The following is a 17,907-nucleotide window of genomic DNA, read 5'->3' as shown; positions in this document are numbered from 1 at the left end:
CTCCTCCCTGCGGCTGTTGCGGTAGGATGTCGACCATGGTTTTACTGATCGTTTTATTTCTTTTAATTTACTGGGATTTAAATGTAGTTTTTACATCCTAATATTTCATAATGTTCAATTGATCCGCATTATCATTATTACTACTCAATTTTTTTTCTTAGTGAGATTTTCCTTAATCACTAATGGCCACAGAAGACAATACACTGCGTGAAAAGAAAAAAAAACGCAATAGAAAAATATTAAGTTTAAAACGAAAGGATAACTGGGTATTATCTGTATATCAACAAACATTCTGACTTTTATATCAATTCTCTTAAATCATATGTGGATAAAACAGATTTTTATTTATTAATAATTGAAGGGGTAAGTGAATGAATGGGTTATGCTACATATAGTAAATTTTAAGAGAACAAGTTTGCATTTTTTTTTGTTGGAGCTTGTTATGTTCTTTTCTTATGGCTTCTACATCTAGGTATCCCAGTTGTTAATTGGGTTTTGACGTTAGAGTACCTCGCACTAACTAGATAGGAACCAACCCTCTTCATCCAAACTAAAGATTAATAAAATCAAAAATGTTACATAGCCTCTTCATCTAATTACTCCTTCAGTTATTTTCATTATCATTAATGTGAAGTAGTTTTAGGTCGTGAGTAAATATAAGGAAAATATTATGCATAGTTTTTTCTGACCATACTTGAAAGAAATTAATCAACTTAGCATTAAATCTTTCTTTCCTGACTTTAACCTGGACTGATCAGTATGGATACATCTTTAGAACAAACATACTTCAACCATAGCGTGTATTACGACCAACACATGGTTTTAAAAACAAAAGATGGATTGTGTATCATATGTTTTTTGTTGTGTTTAAAGCAGATGTTTTTTTGTTTTTATACTGTAAAAAATGCATTACACCTTTAAGTCTCTTTGTGTGAACACACATCGGCTGACATATTTCATCAATCTACTTAGTGGTAGTAGCCAGTAGTCGGCCATCTTTGCCAGCTTAACCATTTTCGTCGCGGCGGGCGGACCAGCTCATGCTTCAAGGAGACAAGGCATGCAGACATACTTCTTTTCAGAATCTACCTTCACGAGGACATAACCTACCCTCAGCGGGGGCCCCATCAATCACGGTGATATAAAGACTTTTTTCTCTTTTGTTCGACTTAATTTAATTTTTGTAATAGTTTTAAGTTCGGTTAATTGTTTTTTTTTCTAGTTTGCAATGTTTAAATATTTTATTTTACAGTTTATTATGTTCAATTATTTAAAATACAACAATAAAAAAAAATCGGCTATTCATTTATTTCATTTTTACTACTCTTCACGATCGGGCTACTAAAGGTTCCTTTTTGAACCCCTACCCGCCGCAACAGCGAAATAAAAAATTATAACACGATTCTTGATCAAACTGTATTGGGTTGGGAGCTCCTACGCCTGGTTGGTGTGAGTGTTTTCTGTAGGCCCACAGATATAGGAAAACCACAAAATATCTAATAAAAATTACTAATGTACATTTATAATTAGTGTTTACGCTTACCTTCCAAAATTCTCGCATCTCGACTACCTCTGGTCTTTTCCTCACCAGCCACCCCCTGACGTTTTTCTGGATGAGGGTTGCCGCTTTATGTCTGGACCACATCATGTGTTTCGGTAACGAAGGTCTGGGGCTAGTTTATGGACAAATAGTGAGACTATCCAATGCTGAATAATATTATGATAAACTAAATTATATAATCAGCCTATTATATAATCAGCTATTATATAATCAGCCTAATGAATTCAATGTGGATTCATGGTTTAAATTAAGTTAAAATCAAGAATTTTTATAATAAAAAGGAATAAGGTCTTTTAATTTGGAAAAATGATAAAGAAAATTTGTTGTGGGACTTCAAGCCAAGTGGGAATAGCGGACCTTAAGGATTTTTGTAAATTGTCAGAAAAAATGGGAATATACCAAAGGGACCTGTACTGAATAAGAGTAGTTTGTTTGAGAAATGGATCGGTGGAATAGATTCTTAGCAACATTGATAATTTGGTGCTAAGGGTGTAGAGAAAGTGGTTGAGAATAGATGGGTTTGGTGTACCAATCAGTGGATAGGGAACCATCAGGATTTCTGATAATAAGTAGGTCAAGTAAAGGGAGGGAAATAATACATAAATTTATCAATGTTGCTAAGAACCTAATCCAGCGATCCTTTTCTCTTTTTGATCCTAAACATCACCAGACCAACATACAACTTATTAAAAAGATCCTATTCAACAACAATTTCTCTCATAGAGGGACAAACAAACTACTTGATTCTTACATTAACCGTGTTATTTTCCATATATTTTCCAAAATAAAAGACCCTTTTCCTTTTTTACACCGTTCCAATGTAGTTTACCGGATACCTTGTTCTACCCCATGCAATCCCTTCTATATCTAGGAAACCTAGATCAACTTCTGTAACCCATTTGCCTCTAAATTGTCAGAACACGCCTTAAACCTAAATCATGCTTTTAATTTCGATAATATTTCAATTCTTGCTACTATTCCCAACCATAAAAAACGTCTCATCATTCACATAAATTTGGCGGAGAATTCCGTATCATAAGTCGATAAAGACTGCATCTCCCTGACATACCGACACATTTTGAACCTTATAAAACCCTCATAATGCTTCTTTTCTCTACGTTCTGCATTTCAGAAGCCTTTTAATCACTTTATTATTGATTTTTCTGTTATTTAATTTACATACCTCTGTATCCCTATTCATTTAGTATGTATATATATTTTTTTATAGATATTTCTTCCTCTCCCCTATTATGTATATTATCATTTATTGTTTACCTATTTTAATATTTTCTGCACTGTTTGCTTTAAAATTATTTTCAAATGCAACGTACTTAACTACCATCCCCACTCCTCCCAATACAAACGGTTCATTCTGACTTTGACTTCTATCAAAACAGATTTGAATTCTGTTTCGTTTATTTTCTTCCTTTATTCTTGATTATATTTGATTCTTATCTCCCTTTTTCATCTCTTAGTTTGTACTTTCTTTTATGTTTCTTTTTTTTTATCTGTTTCCATTTCCGTTTTCATTTATTGTTTATAACCTATTATTTTTCTTATTAAATTTTGGCGTTTCATTGCATACCCTTGTAATTTTCTATTCACTTTTTTACTTATGTTGAGTGTTTGTATTTTTTTAGCCCTGACGAAGCCCTGCAAGGTGGAGCGAAACGTTGGCTCAAATAAAATAGTTATTACTATTTGAATTTTATTTGACCACACCCGGACCATATTCCATTTATAAACATATGTATTAGTATTATGTATATAATGTATGTTATTTATGGTGGGAGCAGCTATGAAGATTTAATTTAATTTATTCATTAGTCATTTTCTTACTCTATCTTTTTAATTTTTTTAATTGGTTCTTTAGTTTTTTATTTAATTGTATATTTTTTATTACTTCAATATTTTATTATTTCAATATTCATTACCCCTGTAGTACTTTTGTAATTTCATCACTCATTACTTACTGTACTTGTTTTTAGTTTATATCCTATTCAAATATGTTTCTACATTTTGTAAGTAAATAATAATTAATTAATATTATCTTACACTTTTATTTTTATTGTTCCTGAGATGGGGCTAAAATTTCCGTTGAACTTCAAATTTACTTATACCTCATTTTCTTAATTATTATTATTATTTTTTAATTGTACAATATTGTGTATTTCTTCTATATTTTATTATTTTACTAGTCAGTACCCCAGCAGTAGATTTGCAATTCTACCAGGCACAACTGTATTTTTTTTTAGTTTATATTCTATTCATTTATATTTATATTTTTTTAGTATACTACGTCGCTCCTTTTTAATATCAATTTTTGAATAAAGTGATAATAAATGTCTTGTGTATTTTTTGAAATGTCAGAGCTATCCATAGTCAGATTCAATGAACAAAACCTAAATTTTATTTTCTATATAAATATAACTCCCTTATACACTGTATACTATCCTGTATCCTATGTATATACAAACAATATTGTTTGTTGGGAAATGCAGCATTACATGTAGCTGTTATATTTAACTCATCTTAAAGGAACAGGGAAAGGTAGTGTGGGAAGTGAGGTGAGCGGGCTGCCCTGGTGCTACAATACATTTCACTTCTCTAACTGGAATACATTAAAGATATAATGTATTGTTTATGCAGCGAAATATGACGGTTCCTTTTTAATTTCAAGATATAGATAATCATCAAGTTTTCTGAAAAACGATCACGTGTCGTAGGTTTAGCTTTGAAACATACTAAGACAAAAAAAAAAACGAAAAAATCTCAATGCTTTAGAGAAACGTCGTATCTATTGTTGCGTTGTTGTATACACACATCTTGTATTGTTAGGAACATTAAACTTTCGAAATTTTTATAGAATGATGCGTAAAATTTTCTTCTTTTTTTTCGGACTAACGAGGTATTACAAACGTGAGCAATGATATAAGGTTAGCGGAATGGAAGAATGGAATTGTTAACGTTAAAAAGGGGACATAAATGAAATTTTATAACTAAAAGAAAAAAGCTTTCAGAAAGTGGGTTGGATAATGAACACATTAATTACTTATATTGTAAAAAATGTTTATTAACCTTTTTTTGTAAATTAGAGTTTTCTTTTCAAAGAAATAGGAAAAAGAAATTTTGTAGCAGTGAAATAATACATACCAGAATTTATCTTCTTTCCGACGACAACCCTCCAAAAAATGAAAGACCATTCAACGATGATCAGCTCAAAATTAATTTAATTTAACTCTCTTGCGTGCAACAAAATTAATTTTAAGATCATTAATTGCAAGTTGTCGTCATACTCAATTTTCATTGTTCCTTAATCATACTAGACAACTGTTTCTTTTTTGTTTTATTTAATGAAATTTAAAGGGTATAATTTTTCCTCTTGATGAATTTTAGAGTTGGGTGGTATAATTCATAATACAATATAACATTAAGTCATAAGGACATTGAGACATTTTTTAATGAATTCTCGTATTCCAGAGGAGAAAAAAAGAAGTTATTTTCCCCTTACCTTGGATTACTTTAGTTAAAACTATATAAAATTAAGAGTCATAATTTATTACTCTTCCAACCATGGTAAGAGAGAATAAAAAATGGCAGCTGGTTCAAAGATAAAAAAATAAATACTTTTTGAGTTCTTTCAAGTAAACAAAAAATTGCGCCTTATTGTCTGTTAGAAAAAAAGATAAATTTTTACCAAAAATTATACAGAGAATGCAGTAAATGTAATTAAAAACTAAATATTGAAGTATTAAAGACGCACGCCTACTGTTGCCTAAGTTTTATTAGAGCAACCTACAATGTTCGCTAATATTTAATTCGGAGCAACACATCCTTAAAACTACCAAAAACAATAGCATACTATCTAAAGTAAGTAAACTCTCTAAAATATGAGCTTCAATACTTGAAATAAAGTTTTTAAAAAGCAATATTTTTTTATAAATAACAAAAATCGATATTTTGTGAATTAACTTTGCCGAATTTCATTAAAACTGCTGCCCCTACAAAGGTAAACGTTATTAGTACATTTTACTACACTCAACCAGCTTTAATTTAGATGCTAATGGGTGTCTTTACTATCTAATAGTTCCTTTGGTACAGAATTCGTAATTAAAATTCCCCGACAACAAGAAATCAACAATTTTATAATTTATTTCGGCGAATCATATTGTTGAATTATATATTATATTATTAATAGTTAAGAAGGTATGGAGTTTTGAATGAAAAATTAATTTATTGCCACGTTTTAAAAAGGCGTTATTTTTTATCCTCCCTACTATAGTTTGCAGTCATAAATGTTAATTCTTAATTATATATATATATTTAACCAACGTTTCGCCCCACTTAGCAGGGTTTCATAAGGCTGTCAGACTGGAACAGAGAGGTGCATGTCAGTACCTTTACTGTCCGCTACCCGGACAATCTTTATACTTCAAACGGTCAACTATCTTCTTCCAATATATAGTTTTCATTTAAGTAATAAAAAATTAGGATGAAATTACCTCTTACGCTGCTCTCTCCTCACCTCCGGGGCTATTTGGCAACAAAATATTAAAATTAATTTCAATTCGATATTATAATATTATTAATTCGATTCGATCTTTATAATAGGAAAATAAGTTCCTACACTCAAGCCAGTAATGAACCTCAGATCCAACAGGATTCAAATCGACATGAAACATGGAAAAAGTCTATTCTCGTGATGAATTAACACTTGATTTGATGCACTTACTGTTTTTTCAAGTATTTCTTAATTTCTTTAATATCTTCAATGTTTTTGATTGGCTCGTCTGGCTTCAGTTTGAGATTGAGCATGAAATGAACGAGGGTGTCCAAATAGTTGAAAGCCCGACATTTCCCCTGAAATCATATAAGTCAAATTAATTAATTATAGATAAAGCTTAGTTATAAAAATGATATTTGATGAATTTAAATGTATTATAACTTAAGCAAAGAAGATTGAACAGGTTACGATACTGGAGGATCCAAATGGCGACGCAGAGGCCGCCATCTCCTAAAGCTGAAGACAATTTTAATTTCTATTTTATAATTCAAGGTCAATTCTATTTATAACCTGACAATCGAAGGGGAAATATGGTGTCTTGATTGAAGGAAACATTCAGCAATACATCCATCCTTAGCATTCAATAAGCACTCTCGAAGCTACTCGAAATGGGCATATTATATAATATATACATAAAGTATTATATATTATAAATTATTAAAGAAATTACATACAGGAATTTCTAATTACATATGCAATTTACTTTACTGTATTGCAATTACAGTATACTCAGTGATAATATAAATTGTTTCTGACGCGGTGATACCGTATATTTGCAACTATTAAGCATCCCATAAAGGAATCACCAATCAATATCTTATAAAGGGTCTTAATTTATTTACTTATAATGGTCCATAAAAAGTTTAATAAATAGTACTGGACATAATGAGACATTGTTGGACGAAAAATAATTAATAAGAGACTAGATTACTCCATTATGCATGATGTTATATGTCCCCTCCGAAGTAATACAATTAAAATGTTACAAAAAACTTTAAATCACGAACTCAACGTGTCTTATGTGCTAACGATTATGATTTTGTTCTTAACATTTCTGCTAGTAGGTTTCGATCTCTACATCATCTCCTTGACAAAAGCTCTAAACTTCCGATTTACTAAAAATCTTAAACGCTATGATAATCAGACCTATTTGGACATATAGAATTGTGCTTTTGGGCTCTACGAAACCATTAAATTAATCTCGGATCAAATTCTTCCGATCCAAAATCCTTGATGTTCCTAAATACGTCACAAATAAACTCATCCACAAAGACCTCATTCGTTGCAGATTTGGCCCGAAATAGATACACACTTCCTTTCATTCCAAAATCTTTACCTACCCCAACCCATTATTTCTCAATATCTCATCCTTAACAATCTCTTATAATCCTCCAAGGATTACATGAAAATAAGATGCGACGTAAAAAAGCAAGATTGAAGTACGACCATTGGGTGGTCCCTTCCCATGATTATCATATGTTCCGAAATATTTATCACATTTATTTATTGTATTTTTTTATACATTTATAAATTTCAATTAATAAATAAATAATAATAAAAAGTATCTTTTCTCCAATATGTAAATTATCTTAGTTATCCAACCCAAAAAATGTAATAACTCGATAAAAAAATTAAATTTATCGAACCACCTTATAACAATAAATTTGGTAAGCGTACCTTAAACTATATGGTACCATATGTGCTTAATTGCTTATCAGAAGAACTGATAAATAAATCAACCACAAAAGAAAAAAAAAAATTAAAACGAAATATTTAACTGGGTACTTGATATACTACTACTACTGGTTACTACCCAATAATTGATTTTGATTCACCAAATGACCATATTTGCCTGTATTTTTTCTTAACTCCACATAATTTATTTATTATATTATCATTAGAATTAACAATGTACGTGTGCTTAGTAATAAATATTATTTATTTAGCTATTATTGAATCTTTATTTTTATATTAGGAATCATCTTGTTCTGTTTTCATTATTATATTAATTCACTAATTGTAAATTTGCAGCTTTGTTATTCACATCAAAATCCTTTCAGTAATTATTACTATTTTTTATTTTATTTAAATTAATATTTTTTAATAATTATTATTATTTTTTTTTAACTTCACTTTCTTTTGAGTATTTGTTAATTTAATTATTAGTAGTATCATTTAAGATCAATTCATATTGTACTTATCTAGCTTAAAAATTGTATAGCCCCCACAGGGGGCCTAATAGTCAAAATTGTAATAATTACATTTCACTTATGTCTATCATTTTATGTGTTATTTTTGCACTGACCGATAGATGTTATTTGGTCGGAGCATATTGGATATAATCTTTTAAATGAATAAAATGAAAAAAAATATTAATAAATATAAATAAAACAGGAGTAATATAGTTGTTCAACTTTTCTTTTTTTTTTCGGCCAAGACTCCCATTGGAGTCCTATACTTGCCTAACCATGGTTGGGGGTCAAAGTTCTTCATTTTGTGGGACCGCCACGCAATGAAAAAAGTCGACATCCCAGGCCGGATTCGAACCACCACCGCCAATAAACATCATATTAGTAAGACTGTGTCTTAACCACTGAGCTATGGGCGGCCCAGTTGTTCAACTTGAGGCTCTGTGAAATTAAATCTAAAAAGAATTGAATAAGGTCTTATTCCCCTTTAAACGGAAATATAATTTGATATTCAAATAGTGGAATAGAGATAAGCGCCCCTAACATTCGCTTTTAGTGTCCTCTAAGCCCGGACTGAGCTGGAAGGTTCTTTCTACCTTTACATGGGACGCAGTTTCACGGTTCACTACGGCTTAAAATGAAGTTGAGTTTAATGCGGTCTTAAATTGTAGAAGGTATCCATTAAGTTTCTAGGACAAAAGCGACCCTTCCCCTTTCTACTGCGTCGGGCATGATTTAGCCCGTCGTTTGCTTTGCCTGTTGCACATTCGTGAGCATGGCATGGAATAATGTACGTGCCACATTGGAGGGCTGCAATCCGAGAATTAACGGCTCCTAGACCACGTGAAAGGTCCTTTTGAAGAGCTAACGGCATTCTTCAAGTTAATTCCTGCAGGTTGGTTCTCTTTCCATTACATGATCAAAGGCCGCAAAGCCTCTCCATAATTGAATTTGCGGGGAAACCATGAAATTCTTATTTTAAACTGCAGTTTAAGAAAAATGGAATAGCTATGTTTTTTAACAATGTAATTAATTACTCTAGAACCTTTTAAGCACTACTAGAGGAATTATTCAATTTCACAATAGCGGATTTATTCTATCCATTTTTTTTTTAATTTTTAATTTTTTTTCCTCTCACTATTAGGTACGGTTCCAGGTTCAGGAGTAAAGATTAGTAGTTGACTGAGTTTATCCAATTCTATGAGCCATTCTCGACATAAATTGAACTCGTGACGAATTCGCTCAAGTATTCAAGAAGAACATTTAATTAGTTTATTGAAATTAATTCTTTTTATTTGATTTAGCACTAGAACATGCCAATAGACAGGTGATTCTTACCAGAAAAGTTTAAAAGTGTGGGTTGCAAAATATATGTGCTTGTGTATGCTAGTCATTTGGTGACGAAACTACTAAATTTTATATCACTATTATAATGTAAAAGTGCCTTATCTACAAATTTTTATATCTTGGGTTTTGTAGCATTTCAATTTATTTTCTAGTGTCTATCCCATGTCAGAAACACATACATAGTATAAGACGTAGTTAATTCGCAACTAAGCATGCGAATTAACTAAATCAAAATAATAATTAGCCGTAGCTCAAACCCGCAACCATAATTAAAATATAATGCTTTCAGAAATTTTCAGATACACCACTTTGATAATGGACCAACAATAACATTTAGTCGGTGAAGAACTAGATTTCGAAATAAAACTGGAGGAAACAAGATATGGTGAGTTTGTTAGTAAAGTTGGTAGTACTTCATTGATATAAAAATGACAGAAAATAGGCCAAGAAATGTAAGTATGTACGATTTATAATAACTATTAAAAGCGAAATTTAAGAGGCAATAAAGGTCAGATTAAAGGCTAGTAGTCCTTGTTACTTTAAATAATTTAATTTAATTTAAATTAATTGAATTATTCGCATCTTTCGCTTTCCTGATTCTGAAAATTTAACATTTACACAACTATTGAAAGCTGTTTATCTTATAGGAAGAACAATGCCTAGCGTCTATGAAAATGAAATATTAAGTAGAATAATTCGTGAGAGAAAGGTTGATTTACCTTTACCATGTAAACAGGGTTAATAAATACTACAGTCGCAATGGTTGAAATGGATATGTAAAGTTATAGGCCGTATTAAAAAAGAAATCCATGAAAATCCTTCGTCAAACGTAGAGGAGTAGACCGAAACGTAAATGAATCGTGTTAATACTGACTTGCGGAATGTAGTCCGAGAGCTCAAGAAGAGGAAAAAACAGTTCTTTCATTCTAATTTTCGGCAACCTAATCGAAAACTATATTAGGTGGAATAAAAATTGTGGTTGTTCCAAAGATCCAAAAAATTCATTTTGAGGAATCAAAATTGTACGTTATTTCCTTTGAGAAAATGGTTCAGTTTTTACCAAGACTACACAAAGGATAAATTAAATCTCATTAAAATGTAAATATTAAAGTATTTATTTAATTAACTATTTACATCCCATAAAGTTTGTTTTATTCGAGAAAAACTTAATATTTCCGCTCATTTTTCATTTGGAGATCCTTATACTTAAAACTATCAACAATATTCAAAATCTTCATAGCATATTAATTTAAAGTATTCATAATATACATCTGTACGTTTAATTGCTCCTCAGATATAGTATTCCATAATCAAAACTCTGTTTTTCGAAACATGGAAAAATAAAATAAATATTTTATTATGGCAAATATCATCAAAAATACTACTTTTCCTTATTTTTTTAAATTCTCACCCTTCTATTAATTTTATTATCTCAAACAAAACAAATAAATAATACAATAATAGGGATATGTATACATAATAAACATTTAAAAAAAAATTATTTAATGTAATTTACAACTGTACAAAATAATAAATACAATAAGTAAATATGTGGAATGTTTCAATTGCACTTGAAAATCTTGGGAAGTAACCACCCATTGGTGGTACTTCAAGCATTAATTTAAATTAGAAGGTCCCATGGCCATCTTCTTTTCAGACGCCTCAGAGTAGTATCAGGGATTGTTAAGGATGAGAGATTAAGAACTAATGGGTTAGGATGGTTAAGGAGTTTGGAATGAAAAGACGCATATCTGTTCTGGGCCAAATCTGCAACGAATGGGATGTTAAGGTGTTTGCGGATGAGATTATTTGTAACGTAATAAGGAGCATCAAGGATTGTACGTGGGATTTTGGATTGTAAGGATTGGATGCGGGAGGAATTTTATGGTTTGGTAGAGCCCGAGGGCTCAATTCCATATGTCCGAATTGGTCTGATTATCGTAGTGTATACTAATTTTTTGTAGTGAATGGGAAGTTTAGAGCGTTTGTCAAGAAGGTGTAATCGAAATCTACGAACAGTTTTTTCTAGTTGTTTCAGTCTTGTATATAGATTCCGAGTAATTCTCTTGTCAAGATGGAGTCCTAAGCATCGAATCTGTCCAACAGGCGTTAGTGGAGTGTTTAGAAAGGATACTGTAGGACAGGAGGGTAGAGCTTTACAACGGAGAGTAAACGTGATCAGGAGGGATTTATTCTGATTCTCCAATTTTGACACCATTTTCAATGGATTTTATGTGTGTCTGCAGTGTTTGTGATGCATTACATAATAAACATAAATGTCCTTTCTTTGGCTGGAGGGCATTTTAACTGAGTCTGAAGCCCATTCCTCCGCGAGCACGTCGACCAAAGGGACAGTGCCTTGCCACCTTCCAGGTCTCAAAAATACTACTACGAAGAGAAACGTTATAAACTATTTACATATACATTAAAATAGTTTTAACCCCTTAACTTGTATATTTCGAGCGTGCTAAACAGGCCAAACTGTACACAGGATAATTCGAGCAGCGTTAAATTTTATGGTGCTATAATTTTTCACACTCGAATATAATCGAGAATTAAAAATAACAATGATATATTCTCTGTAATAATCCTCTATATACAGCTTTACCCTATGTTTACATAAGGAATTAGGTATTCTGACTAATATCCGAAATCCAAAATTAAAATTTTAATTATTTTTGTATTCTTTCCCCATTACAATGGTCTAAATTGTATTTTTTACATAACAATAAATTATAGGGGAATTAACGGTATTTTTTCTTCGAACTCTCTTGGACTACATGGTTTGGACGTAGGTTCCTATGCCCATTATTATTAAGATCAGGCCTTAGATTAATTCCAAGACTGCACTAAATTAGCAATCTGCCTTTGGAATTTTATTTTTAAATTATTTTTTGATAATTGTTAATATGCATGAGATAAACGTGTCTCTAGTCCTTCGAAGAGTTCCTTGGCCCGCTCTATAAATAGCACCTAACTGGTCAAACGTATAGTCGTGTTTTTTGTTACTTTTTTCAAGGTCACTTTTCGCATAACTTGAATTAATATATAACATATATTCTTACTTATTGTGTTAATAATAATCGTTAATTATTAATTTGTGAACTTTACAACTTTGAACTCGTTCCTATCATATCTTAATTTTAGACTTCGACAATTTGTTTTAAAAGGAAATATTCATTTAAATTATTGTCTATCACTATTTATGCATTCATCTTAGCATAAACCAATGCTCTATATTAGAAATTACTTCTTAGGACCATATCAACATGTCCAGTATGCTGTTTTATTACCTCCCTATTGATATGTCCAATTTTAATCTATTGTATTAAAATTAACGATCAGACCATTTTATTGACATATTTTACCTTATTTTTATATTTATATGGCTAATCTATTTATTATATCGGCATAATGTGTATTTAAATGTTTTGTGTCTGTTTTATAGTTTACCGTGTCTTTAATATTTTTGGTTACATGAATTGCTTCCAGCAACCTTCTGCTTTTAGTGTTTAGTGTCATGACTATTAAATATAAATATATATTCATGTTAATATCTTGATATCATGTTTATAAACTCGACTTACTTAATTTGTTTCATGTACATTAATGGGGATTTTAGTTTTAATTATTCAGTTTATCACTATTTAAAAAATTAAATTTTAAATGAAATAGGTCTGATCTAATCAGTTTTGATTATTATATTCCGCTTTTGTTTCTGTATGTTTATCAGAAAAAATAGTAACTAGTGATGAGTTTTCCTGCCCAATTTGTGTGTGGTGAATTGGAATAAAATGAAAAATCAAACACTTTCAAAATAGTCGAAAACCTTAAGTTGAAGTAAATATACATAACTACTTTTAAAACTTGATAAAAAATTAATTAAAATTTTTTGGTATTCTTTTTGTGTTAGTATAGTATATTGGTTTAATTAAGATAGAATAGAATATATTGTTAAAACGAATTTCAAAATATGAATTATTTTACCAGTTCAGATCATTTTTGTATTTTTTTAATGATTGAATTTATTAAATATTTAATTTTTAAGTTTAATTTTTTTTTTAATAATTTTTGTTCTGTTTCACATTTTTATGAATTTCAGAGTTGATTTGCTGACAAAATTAATTTTCGTTATTGATGCAATTTACATTAAAGATAATTAAACATAATTCTTCCTAATCAAGAATTATTTATTTGTTTAATTGCATGATACATACTTTTTTAAACATTTTTAAAAATTGTAATTGCCTAAAGGTAAAAACACTTAGAATACAAAATCATTTTTTTCACTAAATATATTTATTCTATTCTTGGGCGTTTTGGAGATATGTCAGCATAGCATAATTCACTGTTTATTTTTAATAGTGCATCAACAATTTTATACAACTAGTTAGTTTCATTTATGGCAATAAATAGAGAAAACAATCAATAAATAAAAGAGTATTTTAAAATTATATTTCACTTACTTCACATGTTAAAATTATCAGCATAATAATAAATTTTAATTTTAATTATAATTTTTTCAATTTCTTGAAACTGGTAATTATTTATTAAATAAATCAAATTGTATCCTTGTATAGTCTCAACAGTTTTTATTACATCAATAATCCAACGTTTCGGCCACCCTCAAGGACAATCTAAATATTTAACAGCTTCATTTGTAACAATTATAATAACAACATTATCACTAATAATATAAAATACCTTCAAATATAAATTCTCACCTCACACAAAATTTAAAAATTTTTTTTCAGGCTATTTTGCCCAGGTCATTAATTATAAATCAAATACACCCTATGAAAAAGCCAAATATTAAATAAGTCACTTATTATTTAAATATTTAGATTGTCCTTGAGGATGGCCGAATTGGCCGAAACGGGACTATACAAGAATTTAATAAATAAATTTTAATGTTTATAACAATAATGATCCTTCCATTGTATCCTAATCCCTCCAATCCCACAACACCACCCTCCAAGAATGGTGCCAAAACTGGAGAATTAAAATAAATTCCAATAAATCCCACCAAATCACATTTACCCTTCGTCGTAAACCTTCGTCTTGCCCTACAGTATCTTTTAATAATACTCCACTTGTTCCTGTTGAACAGATCCGTTACTTAGGACTAAATCTGGACAAACGACTGACATGGAATCCTCATACGAGACTGAAAAGACAGGAAACTGCTCGTCGATTCCGACTATTACAACATTTACTAGACAAACAGTCCAAACTTCCAATCCATTACAAAAGACTGATCTACATGACTATTATAAGGCCTATTTGGACATACGGAGTTGAGCTATGGGGCTCCACTAAACCATCTAATTCCTCTCGAATCCAATCCTTACAGTCCAAAATCCTTCGTAAATTCCTTAATGCTCCTTACTTTGTCACAAATCAAATCATCCATCAGGACCTCCATGTCCCCTATGTTGCTGATTTGGCCAGAACCAGATACCAATCCTTCCATAATAAACTTCCCAACCACCCAAACCAACTCGTTTCTCCTTCACTACCTAATAATCCTCCTAGGCGTCTGAAAAGAAGATGGCCTCAAGATCTTCTAGAAATGTTTTTGGAGTTCTATCAATGGGTAGATTCTCCACATGTTTTTATCATCACATTTATCACTTACAGGAAATTTACTTGATGTGTATATATGCATACAGTTGAAAATATCAATAAATAAATTATTAAAAAAAAAATGTTTATAACAAAGCAATGCTACTTGATCAATGATTTATGGCAGGAAGGACGGTTTTATAATAGACTGGATAGTAGAGAGAGGAAATTAAATTACATAGAGTATCGAATAAAAACATGTATTAAATACATTTTATTTTTATTTTTGTCCTTTAGGCAATTATAATTTAAAAAATTTTGATCTCTATAATATAAATTTATGATAATTATTATTTCATTAAATTAAATTTTATGATAATAATTATAATTTCTTAAAGTAAAATAACTAATTAAATGCTGCTATTTTTGTATGACCGACAGTAATAACTAGTTGGTCAGCAGGTGACAATGACCTCACCGTCTACAATCACCTTTCTCCTTTCCTTTAAAAGCTGATTTGTATTATTGCAGTGAGGCAGCAGGGCCTTTAATTTATAGCCGTAAATTAGCCTGCTGTTAATGAGCCAGGAAATTAAAGTAATAAATTAGTCAATTTTATATGCCAAGTAATCGTTAGAGCTTCTTCTTATAGGATAGGACTTCATGATTCTTTTGTAGACATATTTTTAATAATTAATTGGTGATAGTAACATTCATTGATCCAATAAATTATTATGGATTCTAAAACACTAACTGGAGGACCAGGAAGAAAAGTTAAAAAGAAATTCGACTTTCTTATTATGTTCTTCATGAACGAATGAATTTATAAAATTCGAGAACCAATAAGTTTTTCAGCATATGTCAATAACAATCATGATAAAGTATTTGAAAGAATTAAAGACTTTTGATTAAAGCCTTTTCCGGATATACAATACTAACAGTCTGTCAATAGATCTTGAATATCAACGTTCAAATACCGATTTCCGCTCTATTGTTTGGTTGTAATCAAACCCACATCCGCTTGTCACAGGTTGAGTGGTAGGTGTGGAATTATAAAATATAACTAACAGTTTTAATATGTATAAAAAAAAGTATTGACTATCCTGATACCATATAACATTTATTTATAATTATTAATATTATTAACAAGTTAATTTTACAATAGTTCTCAAAAGACTCGCAGTAACCGCTATAGAAGACGAAAGTAAGACCCGAACTAGGAATGTTGTCCTAGGGCAGTACCGGTTCCTGGTTCAAGGGCAATCTCATGTTATGTCATTCTTCCATCCCTAGTTCTGGAGATAGTATTAAACAATTAGGATGGGGCTACTATCAAGAATTAAGTAATAAGGATTTATGAATCCTTTGGATGGATCCTTAATTGGTATAGATCGTAAAACTTAACATTGTTTCATTTTATCACATATTATATATAAATTTCCTTAAAGAATATATTTATTTATTGTATTGAGTATATATTTATGTTTTAAATATATTTACTGATTGTCCTTATACACATTTATAGAAAATCCATGATAATTAACAATATTATGATGGTATTTATAAATAATTTTATAAGTGATATAATAAGGAGTATAAATGCTTTTTCATCGGATTTTAGATTGTAATGATTTGACAAGGAATCAAATTAAATTTAATAGAATATCTTAAAAAATCTAAATTGCTTTGAACCAATTGACAATGGCCATTATGCATTTTTACTAATTAAAACTAGAAACGTATTGATAGGATGAAACATAGTAAAAATTTGGTCTGACCAGGGGTTACCACCATTTGGCAGTTTGATTATAGATTTTATTTGTAGGTATTATTGTTTTTGCTTATTTAATTTTAATTTTCCTTATTTTAGTTGTTTACTAATTTTCTCATTATTTATATATTAATTAATATAATTAATTATAAATAATTTATATATTAAGTAACATATATTATTTTAATATTATCACATTTTTCTACCATATTAATTTTTATTATTACTATTATCTACTTTTTTATTTAATACGCAAAGATGGTATAATTGTATACGAACAGCCTTACTACTCATTACTCTTAAGTGTGGTAGATAGTATTATTTTAACAAAAGAATTATATAATTTATAATCTTAACTTTTTTGAGACTGGTAATTTTTTTAAAAATAAATAATTTAATTTCTATTAATTTTAGTCTCAAAACCTTTAATTTTTCTTATAAGTCCGACGTTTCGGCCAATCCAGCCATCCTTAGGGACAACCTTGATACAATTTTGGAATTATATAATTTAAAAACTCTAACTCCATGCAGGCTATTCTGCCCAGGTCAAACCAACAATTTCTAATTAGTCAATATTCACTTAAAACCAAAATTAAAATCATTTATCACAGTCACTATTCCTTAAAAACTTTACCAAAGCAATTATTTTGAGACTAAAATGGATAGAAATTAAATTATTTATTTAAAAAAAATATTATAGTTTTAGATTTATTTTTTATTAATATAGTTGTTTGAGAGTGGTTTAGTTTCTTTTTAAAACAATTTTGATCCTTTTTCTCTCAACTTGATTCTTTTTTAACATCCGACGTTTCGACCTCTCAGGTCATTCTCAAGGATTCCTACAAACAGCTCCTTTTAATTACTTTTATAACAAATTTCCTTCACTTACATACTGATTTCTTTGGTCTTA

At 29.9% G+C, this 17,907-nt stretch overlaps 1 protein-coding gene across 2 annotated transcripts in view; it reads right to left on the bottom strand.

Annotated features, from left to right (window-relative positions):
- LOC106682741 (uncharacterized) overlaps positions 1–17,907 on the bottom strand; it is a 187,942-nt gene that overhangs the window by 1,527 nt on the left and 168,508 nt on the right. For both annotated transcript variants that reach the window (XM_067045679.1, XM_067045680.1), the window contains 2 exons: positions 6,294–6,421; positions 1,544–1,673 (listed from right to left, as the gene is read on the bottom strand). In XM_067045679.1, coding sequence (XP_066901780.1) covers positions 1,544–1,673; positions 6,294–6,421 — 258 coding nt within the window. The remainder of the gene's footprint in view (positions 1–1,543; positions 1,674–6,293; positions 6,422–17,907) is intronic.

This window comes from Halyomorpha halys, unplaced genomic scaffold (assembly GCF_000696795.3).
Source record: "Halyomorpha halys isolate HHAL.00 unplaced genomic scaffold, Hhal_1.1 Scaffold438.1, whole genome shotgun sequence".
NCBI lineage: Eukaryota > Metazoa > Arthropoda > Insecta > Hemiptera > Pentatomidae > Halyomorpha > Halyomorpha halys.
Note: the sequence above shows the minus strand (reverse complement) of the source record. Positions and strands in the feature narration are given on the sequence as shown.